This window comes from Solanum tuberosum, unplaced genomic scaffold (assembly GCF_000226075.1).
Source record: "Solanum tuberosum cultivar DM 1-3 516 R44 unplaced genomic scaffold, SolTub_3.0 scf00074, whole genome shotgun sequence".
Taxonomy (NCBI): domain Eukaryota; kingdom Viridiplantae; phylum Streptophyta; class Magnoliopsida; order Solanales; family Solanaceae; genus Solanum; species Solanum tuberosum.
In genome coordinates this window covers 1,829,899-1,841,756 of record NW_006238998.1, presented here as the reverse complement: position 1 = coordinate 1,841,756, position 11,858 = coordinate 1,829,899, and the positions used below count along the sequence as shown (strand labels likewise).

The following is an 11,858-nucleotide window of genomic DNA, read 5'->3' as shown; positions in this document are numbered from 1 at the left end:
ATGATATAGGTATTCGCCTCCACATCATTACATGAGGATCATAGGGATTCGCCTCCATGCTCAACATAAAGGCTAATGGATATTCGCCTCTTGCCTCACTATTAAAGTTATATATTAAGGGTAGTCATCACACACTTCTCATATCATGTCATGGGTAATCTCCTCATGACTATCTACTTAGGGATAAGGGAAGTCACCTCATATCCCTTTCATACAAAGGTCTTTGGGGGAATCACCACAAGCCTCATCAAATTTCATAGTCCTTGGACTTATATTCATTTTAGGTGAGCAAGCCTTTCAACCTAGAACAATTCTATATGAGAGAACCTATCATATCATATCATATTCATGCATACGTGTGTGTGATAGAATGAACTATCACAACACAACAAAATATCATAATTATAGACACTTTACTCTCAAAGTGTTCTTAAGCATATACATAGATTTTCATAAAACATGTATGAATCTCATACTTTACCTACTTGAGGTTTCTAAACATTTCTTTAATCAACATATCTAGAATTCTACATTAGACATGAATATCATCAAAACTCAAGTGTTCTATCACTTCATACATTCAAATATTCATAAGGTAGATTAGGTGGGTAAAGTCCTTCCACAGTAATTCTATCTAATAGTCTACCATTATCACATAAGTTTCACTCTTAATGCCTTAATATACATAATTCATCATATTGGCTTTACTCTCAAAACCTTAGGAATCAACACTCATGACTACAAGCCTTACACTCAAAGCTTTATTTCTTAAAATCATCATACATACCTAAATTTCAAGGCTTTATAATCACATTCTTCATTATTAAGTGATTCTAGTCATAAATCATCATAAAGGTTCAACTTCAAGCTTTACTAGTCATGATCCATCATATATACTATAATCTAATTCATTTCATGTATACATGCTTCTATTCTTGAACAATTACTACTTATATCATCACTTCTAGAAGACCATCTGTAAATCCTCAATTTCCCCTTCACAAGGAATAAATCCACATTACTACAATTTCATTAATTAACTAGGGTTAGCCATGGAAAACATGTAAATTCTTCATAATAACCTGATTAACTAATAATTCAATCATAAACAACCAATATCCACTCAATTGGATTCATACTCAATCATAACCCACAATATAGGAAGAAACCCTAGTTAGAGTTGGGTTCATCTTCAGAATTGGGGGATTTCTAGGGGGCTCCATGAATGGAAGAATCCATGGGTGAATAAGCTATCATACCTTGGATACAAAGCCCTCAAAATCTTGTAACAAATGAGGAATTTTTCCTAACTTGCTCTTTTTCTTCTTCTTCTTCTTCTTCTTCTTCTTCTTCTTGAAAGAGAATTTCTTGAAAGGAATTAGGTCTCTTTTGGTGAATTGAAATAATGATTTGGAATCACTTAATTAAGGGTCTAATAGCTTTATATAGGTGGTCTAATTACTAATAAAACGACACCACTTAATAAATAATTAATTCTAGAAAGTTCCCTTAAGCCCTTCACTAACTGACTTAGTTGACCACACTACCTCACCCACGAGACGACATCCACGGGGCGTGCTGGTCATCCGTGGGTGGTGGTCTGGGAGTGAAATTTTGGGGTCTTGACCCATGACCCCTCACCCACGGGGCGTGGGTCCATCTACTGGTTGTGGCACCCTTTCGTGGGTAGACTGTTTTGGGGCAGGTTCTAAGGTAGTTTTAGGGTCCTCTTCAAGGTCCTTGGGGAGTCGTACCTTGACGTTTTATCTTCTAACCCTTCATTCTAAGTATGGAAAGTCATTTCTATGACTCTAACCCTCACATAAAGCTCTAGAACCCTCACATAAGGCTCTAGTTTAGCTTACTAGTTTCTGGGTATTACAATATCTCCCCCTTGGGAACATTCATCCTAGAATGACGATTCTAAACACTTCTTAAAGGAAACGATTCTAGACTAGCAGCCCATCATGCATGCAACTCATCTAAATGCACATAAATAAGGAGGAAAACTTCAATTACAAGATAACCATATTCAATGCAACACAAGGAATTAGGTACTACATCTAACACCTGAAATGCCTAAAATTTTGTATCTACTCATATTTAAGGAGGAACTACTATATCCTAGATAAAACATGCTCAACATACACTCATAGAGCTCATATGCAATTTACTCTCAAAAAGCATTTATTCAGGGAGGAATCTTTGAACTCCAAACTCAGGCATGCTCATATATTCATCTCATGAAGTCAAATAGGCAACTCTACTCAATTCACTACAACATGAGGAAAAACAATGCACATAAGTCATTTCTATCAATTTCTAAGATTTTTCATGAACATTTATACAAGGAAACCATGACCACACATAAACACACAATGACCTTGCTATAAAGGCACACCATCTCCCACTTGGGAGTAAGCCTAGGTGGACTTTCTAAGAATCATTACTTTTAACTCTAGGGTCGGAACAAGTCATCACTAAAATTTCATATCCTTCACACAAGAGGATTCTAAACCAAGGTAAATTACATTACTACTCTTTAGACAAGGCTACTTATTGAATACCCCAAGGTATCTTCTAAACACCCTCTTAATCAAATCTTTCAACTTACCCAAAACTTAAAGTGGCTAAGTAGAGTTCTACCATCAATAATATAAGACAACAATGCAGCCCATTCATACTTAAGACAACCTCAAAGTCTATCATATCAAATATATCTAATCATAAAAGACAAGCAACACTGGAATCTAAGTAAAGCTTAAAAAAAACATACCAGTAGCAACATTCGGAGGACACTCTTGTCCACCTCTAGCTTTGAGAGCTTAAGGCCTATTCTTATTTGGAGAACTCCCACCCAAGCCAATTGGACCAGAGGAAGGGTAGGGTTAAGACCTATGACAAGTATCCCCTTCATTTCTAGCCACTTTGGGGTAATGCCTTATCTTGTGGCCCAACTCACCACACCCAAAACAATCATTAGAACCCACTAGGCATTCACCCTCATGCTTTCTATCACACTTAATACAACCCGGAAATAGAACCACACTACTATCTCCTTATGGCTTAGGGTTAGGCACCCCTTTTTGGTTGAACTTATGAGTGTTTGAGGAACTTTACCCGAGGAACTTTTGTCTATACCTAGGGCGATTGTGTCCATAGGACTCATCATGAAAGGACTTATCATCATCCATTCTAGGCCTATTTTACTCCTTAAGCTTTAATTCCTCAATTTGTTGGGTATGTACCATAAGACGTGAGATATTCATATCACCAACAAGCATCGTCGTACGACATTCTTTTACTACTAAGTCAGACACTTACATCATGAACTTATTCATCTTATCCCTTGAATCCTCCACTAAAGTTAGAGTATACTTGGATAGTTGGGTAAATTTTAAGGCATACTCTTTAACACTCATGCTACCTTGCTTAAGGTTAATGAACTCTTGAATTTTAGCCTCCCTCAATTTTAAGGGAAAGAACCTATCAATGAATGCCTTCTTAAACACCTCCCACTCTATGGAACCCGCTCCTACCGGTCTATTCTCCCTCCATTGACGATACCATACTTGTGCTACCCCTCTCAATTGGTAAGCGACTAACTCCACTTTCTCTACCAAAGTCACCCCCATGATATCAAGCATTTTATAAACCTCATCTATAAACTCCTTAGGGTCCTCTTCCACTTTGGAGTCATAAAACTCTGGGGGTTTCATCTTAATAAGCCCCCTCACTCTTAAAGCCGCGGAATTCACATTAGGATTCACCGGAGCAACCACCTCCCTATTGACTTGCGTCGTCATGGCTTGAGCCAACATTTGGATAGTAAACCTAAACTCCGCATGAGTAACATTCTCAACTAGATGATCAACCGGAGCTTGAGAACGAGCTTGGGGAGGAACCTCATGATCCACATTTTCTTCCTCATTTCTCCTAGCATTTGCCCTTGTATTTGCCATATCCTGAAACTAACAAGCACATATTAGGGGAAGGACCTAATAGAGTTAAACTCTATGGCACAACTTAGAGAATAAAGAAGTGAAGTTTCCTAAACATCCAATAGCCTCTTATTCATAAATGTGGCGCGCTTCACATTTATGAACAAGACTCTACTAGACGTGGTTTAAGACATCCTAGAACCATTCTAAAACTTGTGCTCGAATTACCAAGTTTGTCTTGACCCAGGGGTACACCCTAGATGTAACATGGCGTAATTGACCCCGAAGGAGTCTCATTCAAGCCCTTAGCATATCATAACATAAGATACTAGAAAAGTGCAAAATTTTAAAATATTTTTCATACAATTAATGTCTTTATAAAAACAAAGCGGAAGTCTTATTACACTTGTCTCAAACCATCTAGTGCATGAACATCTTAGGGACCAAGCCCATAAAATAGTCTAAACCATAAAGAAAGACATTAAAAGGAAATGGTGGATATATCCTTGATGATATGATGACTCACCAATCTTCAACTCCTTGCTCCTACTAAGAACCTAGCCTTAAATATGGAACTCAAGATCGCCAGACCCTACGTTTGATAAGAATGTAGGCAAGAGTATGTGTTAGTACAAATTGTACTAAATATGATAGCTAGCATAACATCATAAAAGCACAACATAAGAGTTAGTCAATCATAAGATATATGCCATAAACATAAGAGACAACAAAATAATCATAAGCATAATCTCCCACAGAAGCATAATTTAAGCATTAGTCAACATTAGGCATAATCCATTACATAAAAAATACATCATGTTCATAAGCATAGTAAATACTTAAATCTTCATATCATAATAGAACTACTTCTCAAGTAACCTAAAAGCATACTTGTGCAATGCATAAATGAGACCCCATAATCCCATCCACACTAAGTACCACTTTTAGGTCATCATAATCATACTTACCCTCTTAGGATCTAATCCTTAGCATACTTCTCATAGACAAAGGAACCTCACCTTTAGTCAAACATATCAAGGAAGGCAACTATAGCAACAATCCAAGCTAAACATACAACATATAAGAGAAAAACTTCATGAGTCACCTCAAGGCAAGCTTATTTAATGCATGAATAAGACCCCATAATCCCACCCATGCTAAGCTAGACACTTTAGTTCCTCACTAATATTTATCATCTTTTATTCTCATAATTAACTTATTTCTCATAGACAAGGGAAATCACCTCAAGTCATACATGTATTGGAAGGGCCTTCCAAGCTACAATCCAAAATAGTCATGCTCATATTACTCTTTCCTTATTATTAACACATGCGAACTTACCTCGCTATGTCTATCATAAGGGCCAATAGGTATTCACATCTTTATGTCTATCATATAGGCCAAATGGGTATTCACCTCTTACTTTACATGTGTAGTCATAGGTATTCTCCTCCATAACTATCTTAGGGAAACATAGGTATTCACCTCCATGAACCACCATTATATGATATAGGTATTTGCCTCCACATAATTACATAAGGATATTAGGGATTCGCCTCCATGATCAACATAAAGGCTAATGGGTATTCACATCTTGCCTTACTATAGAAGTTATATATTAAGGGTAGTCACCAGACACTTCTCATATCATGTCATGGGTAATATCCTCATGAATATCTACTTAGGTATAAGGGAAGTCACCTCACATTCCTCTCATACAAAGGTCTTTGGGGGAATCACCACAAGCCTCATCACATTTCATAGTCCTTGGACTTAGATTCATTTTAAGTGAGAAAGCCTTTCAACCTAGAATCATTCTATGTGAGAGAACCTTTCATATCATATCATATTCATGCATAAGTGTGTTTGTGAGAATGACCTTTCACAACACAACAACATATCATAATCATAGACACTTTACTCTCAAAGTGTTCTTAAACATATTCATAGATTTTCATAAAACATGCATGAATCTCATATTTTACCTCCTTGAAGTTTCTAAACTTTCCTTTAATCAACATATATAGAATTCTACATTAGACATGGATATCATCATAACTCAAATGATTCTATCACTTCATACATTCAAACATTCATAAGGTAGATTAGGTGGGTATAGTCCTTCCACAACAATTCTATCTAATAGTCTACCATTATCACATAAGTTTCAATTTTAATGCCTTAACCTAAATAATTCATCATATTGGCTTTACTCTCAAAACCCTAGGAATCAAAACTCACGACTACAAGCCTTACTCTCAAAGCATTATTTCTTACAATCGTCATACAGACCTAGATTTCAAGGCTTTCTAATCACATTCTTCATTATTAAGTGATTCTAGTCATAAATCATCATAAAGGTTCAACTTCAAGATTTACTAGTCATGATCCATCATATATACTGTAATCTAATTCAATTCATGTCTACATGCTTCTATTCTAGAACAATTACTACTCATATCATCACTTCTAGAAGATCATCTATAAATCCTCAATTTCCCCCTTCATAAGGCATAAACCCACATTACTACAATTTCATCAATTAACTAGGGTTAGCCATTGAAAACATGTAAATTATTCATAAAATATGATTCACTACTAATTCAATCATAAACAACCAATATCCACTCAATTGGATTCATACTCAATCATAACCCACAATATAGGAAGAAACCCTAGCTTGAGTTGGGGTTCATCTTCACAATTGGGGGATTTCTAGGGGGTTCCATGAGTGGAATAATACATGGATGAATAAGATATCATACCTTGGATACAAAACCCTCACAAATCTTGCCACAATGGAGGAATTTGCCCTAACTTGCTTCTCTTCTTTTTCTTTTTCTTTACCTTCTAGAAAGAGAATTTCTTGGAAGGAATTGGGTATCTTTTGGTGAATTGAAATAATGATTTGGAATCACTTAATTAAGGGTCTAATAGCCTTATATATGTGGTCTAATTACTAATAAAATGACACCACTTATTAACTAATTAATTCTAGAAAGTTCCCTTAAGCCCTTCACTAACTGACTTAGTTGACCACACTGCCTCACCCACGAGACCACACCCACGGGCCGTGGGTAGACGCAAGGGGGGTGTTGTTCATCCGTGGGTGGTTGTCTAGGAGTGAACTTTTGGGGTCTTGACCCATGACCCCTCACCCACGGGGTGTGGGTCCATCTACTGGTCGTGGTCCCATTTTGTGGGTGGATTGTTTTGGGGTAAATTCTAGGGTAGTTGGGGAGTCGTACCTTGACGTTTTAACCCCTAACCCTTCATTCTAAGTACGGGAAGTCATTTCTACGACTCTAACCCTCACATAAAGCTCGAGAACCCTCACATAAGGCTCTAGCTTAGCTTACTAGTTTTTGGGTGTTACAAGCCAATGCCTAGAAGACCAGGTAGATGTAGAAGAAAATATAAAGATTAACCAAGAAAAATGAAGTGGGGGAAAGCATCAAAGAATGGAGTAAAGATGTCATGTTCCAAATGCCATCAAGTTGGGCATAACAAAAGAACTTGTAAATTAGTGGTATGTATTTTTTGTCTTTATTTTAAGTTTTAATCAGTTTTATACTTCTAATTTTGTGTCTTTACAACCCTCTCAACACCCCCACACAACAGCTTGTAAGGCCCTTTCAACAACCACCAGTGAGGAAGCATAGCATTGGACATGCCTATTTTGTAAAGGCATACTCCAATTACTGATCATTTTGATGTAGGTTTGCATAGACAAATCTTTGGAGGATATTTATGAAGCTAGTTGCCCTGTTTTAATGGATATTAAGTTATGTTTTGTGAAGTCTTTTGGTGTTTGTTATGATTGATGTTAGACTGCCTTGATGTTAGGTGCAAAGCATGTATCAAATAGTGCATTTTCTGTGTGTGAATCATTCTAGTATATTGAAGTAATGTCCTTGTAAGTTGTAAAGTGATGAATAATGAAGCCATCATTGAAAGACAAACTCTTGCCAACTCTAAAATAGTGCATTGCAATGAATTACTTTGATTGCTTACAATAGATATGGGCAGCCACTAACCCATAAATAAAACTACAGTACTAACAAAACGATTCCGACATAACTTTTTCAACCAATATACATAGCATCTACTACATAAAGAACTCTCTATAAATCCAAGATAGCATCACAATGATTATAAAAACTCGATATTTCCTCCTAATCTTTTCCTTTTCTTCATCATGTTTTTAATCCTCTTTTGTAATCCCGAAATAGAAATTCTAGCGTGTTCAGTATAATCAAGTTCACACCACCTAAAAAACTTGCATCCAACCTGTTTAAAAAGAACAAATTCACTATCAAAATTGAATCTTGAGAACTAAAATTTAAACAAAAAAATATGTATTAAATTGAACCATACCCGACCATCTTCACATCCAAGAAACCAACGACCTAGATTGTTTGCAGACCAAGAAATCTTCATTATAGCTCTTTTTCCACAATGACAAAAAAAATTAAAAGCCATTTGCACTAAATATGAGCAAAAATCGTTCTAAAGAAAGGAGAAAATCTTGGTTGAAAGAGGAGGAACAAAAAAATGATACTTTGATTTGGAAATATAGAGATATATATAAAAGGAATTCATTAAGGGTAGAGTTGTCATTTCAGCCTTTTTTTACCGTTGTGGGCCTCAAAAATTACTCCCAACTCGCGCAGAATAAGTGCACATCACACGTTTTGCCACGTAGGACTCGCGTGTTTATTTATTTAAAGGATGAATAGTTAAAGTGCTTGTTTGTGCACTATGAAAGTTGGAGGTCAAAGTTAAAATTTGAAGCCAAGTTTAGGGTCCAATATATGTATTATGACATTGAGCATACAAAGAAACCTCAAATCACAATCATCAGCAAAGAAACATACACACTGAAATCCAAAGAAATTCGACAACATAACCACAAACAAAGAAGAGGTAAAGGACGCTCATGGATATAGTTGCCTTTTTCTACATTCTCATCATATGAGAAGAAAGAAGAGAGGGATAAAAATGGATTACTCAATCTATTATGTAACGACATGTTCCCATTGTTATGGAAAAGCCAATGGGGAAGGAATTTGAGCCAGAAAACTTCTGAGTAGTAACTTGGAAATTATTTCTAGCCTAGGCCAGACTTGAACGAAGTCTTAGTCAGGTGTGGTCTAGGGAAATACGGTAATGGATGGTGGATTTAATTATGATTTTGATCACGTGAGTAGATAGGCCAGACATTAAGGAGCTTGTACGCCTTTACGGAATCGAATTTGGGCGAGTAAAACTCCCAAAATTGATGTTTGACCTGTTATTAGTGTCACTTCATATATCATATATGTGAAAAATTTATTTAGTAGATATTCCTAATCATTGTTGTAAGGATTATGCTATTGGTTCTTAATCTAAAGAAGAACTGAAGCTACAAAACAAGATGTAAATATTCTGGGCATTAGAAAAAAGAATCATACTGATAAGTAATTTTGGATATATGAATAAGAACATGGATAATCTTCTATACTTTCTCATGGACTATAACATGCATGCTACCAGCAACAAAATATCAGATACTCTTTAAAAGCTATTAATGCTTATGACACACAAATTTAATAGGCTAAAAGTGTAAATTATAGTAGAATTTTGAATCGAAAAGATGAAGAGGTTAATTTTTCAATCAGTATTAGATTGTAAATTGACAATGTGTTCCAAAATAGGGCTTGAAGAAAACAAGGACTAAACTTCGATTCGAGCCAAGACATGAATTCATAAAGCCGATTAGAAGAGAAATCAAAGACATACCAAAATTGTGAAACAATTTAAGCTTCAATTCTAACATCTTAGTTTTTTCATGAGATGATTACACGCGCTAAAATTGCTCTGACTCTTGCAAACCACTAATAAAAATATCAACAACTTGATTTAACTTCTAAATATGAAGAAATTCATGTAGTTACCAGTGAAGGAGGAAGAATACCGACATAGCAGATATGTTGATCGGCAACGGAGGTGGATTTAGAGGTCTGGGTAGTGGGGGTGGATACGGTTGTTTTGGTGGCCGTGGTGAATATGGTGGCTCTGGTGGCGGTGAATACGGTGGTTCTGATAGCGGTGAATAAAATGGCTACGGTGGCTCTGTAGGCGGTGATTCTGGAGGACACTACTAAAAAACTGCCAAAAAACGATGGACAGAAAAGCGACGGACTGCGTCACTCCAAAAAGTGAAGTCATTTGCCACACTTCCATCGCTTTTTAATAAAAATAATTATTTTTAAAATTATTTTACAAAAAGCGACGGACGGCTTCTCTTAGTCCGTCGCTTTTTTTTGCGGATATTTGCGTTAAATATATATATAATTAATAATTATTTATTCAATATATATAGAGACGCCGTCCGTCACTTTTTAATAAAAATAATTATGTATAAATTAAAAAATAACCACGTTGTCCATCATTTTTAATTTATTTTATTTTATTAATTCGTTTTTTTAAAAGCGACGGTCGGCATCTCTTAGTCCGTCGCTTTTTGGCCAAAATATCTAGTCAAACATTTTTAAAAAGCAACGGACAGTGTCTCTTAGTCCGTCGCCTTTTAGTCAAATTTTGGTCAAATATTTTTAAAAAAGCGACGGATAAAGAGACGATGTCCGTCGCTTTTTTTAAATTATGTTGAACCAAAAAGCAGATTTTTCCCCCATTTTTCCATCTCTCTTTCTCTCCCTTCTCTCTAAAACCAAATTGTTGCATCGCCGCCGCCGCTACCACACACCACCCCACGCCGCAGTCGCCCTTCTCTCACTGAGCATTAGTCATGTCGCTGCCTTGCCCCGTCGGCGCCGCCACCTAGCGTCCCCATTGCCTCTTTTCCTTAGCTTGTTAAGGTTAGGGTTTAATTTTAGTTTTTTTCAATTCTAGTAATATTTGATTTGTTATAAATTAGTATATTATTTTAGTTTGATGAATTGTGTAATTCAATTGTTAATTTGTATATTTCACTATTGTTAGTTAGGTAGAGAATTAGGGATTTATTATTTTAGGGTTTTCTTCTAAATTAGGGTTTTTTTAAATATGATTGTGAATTGAGTATTAGAAGATAGAACTAACAAATAATTAGAAATTAGAAGTTATAAAGTTAGAAGTTAGATTAGTTGCATTTTTCAACTTTGAAATTCTTGAATTTAGTATGTTTGACGGTTGAAGTTAGAAAACCATTCAATTGTATATGAAAATTAGATTACTTTGAAGTTAGAAAAATATTGGATAGTTTATTAAAGTTGAAATTTGATTAGTTGAATTTTCCAACTTAGAAGTTCTTGAATTTGGTAAGTTTGAAAGTTGAAGTTAGAAAAATTGGGGATTTTTAAATATGATTGTAAATTAAGTATTAGAAGTTAGAACTAACAAATAATTAGAAGCTAGCTAGAAGTTAGAGATTAGTTGAATTTGTCAATTTGCCATTGTATTTGTGCTTATATGTATTATATATATTGTTGTTGAAAATTGCGTTACTTGAATTATATTCTTGAACTTTGAAATTCTAGAAATCATATATGAACTTGAATTTTTGTAGGATTTTAGAACTTTAATTAGGTTGTGAACTTTAGAAATCTTGAATTATCGTAGGATTTTAGAACTTTAGATTGTGCACTTAAGAAATCTTGAATTATTGTGGGATTTTAGAACTTTAAGTTGTGAACTTTAGAAGTCTTGAATTATTGTAGGATTATAAACTTTAGGTTGTGAACTTTAGAAATCTTGAATTATCGTAGGATTTTAGAACTTTAGATTGTGCACTTAAGAAATCTTGAATTATTGTGGGATTTTAGAACTTTAAGTTGTGAACTTTAGAAGTCTTGAATTATTGTAGGATTATAAACTTTAGGTTGTGAACTTTAGAAATCTTGAATTATTGTAGGATTTTTGAAATTTAGGTTGTGA

The 11,858-nt window shown here is 35.2% G+C and overlaps 1 protein-coding gene across 1 annotated transcript in view; it reads left to right on the top strand.

The window, feature by feature from the left end:
- Positions 1-9,910: 9,910 nt before the first annotated feature.
- LOC102596193 (uncharacterized) overlaps positions 9,911-11,858 on the top strand; it is a 25,360-nt gene continuing 23,412 nt past the window's right edge. Inside the window, exon 1 of the mRNA XM_006345682.2 lies at positions 9,911-10,031. Within this exon, the coding sequence (XP_006345744.1) occupies positions 9,911-10,031 (121 nt within the window). The remainder of the gene's footprint in view (positions 10,032-11,858) is intronic.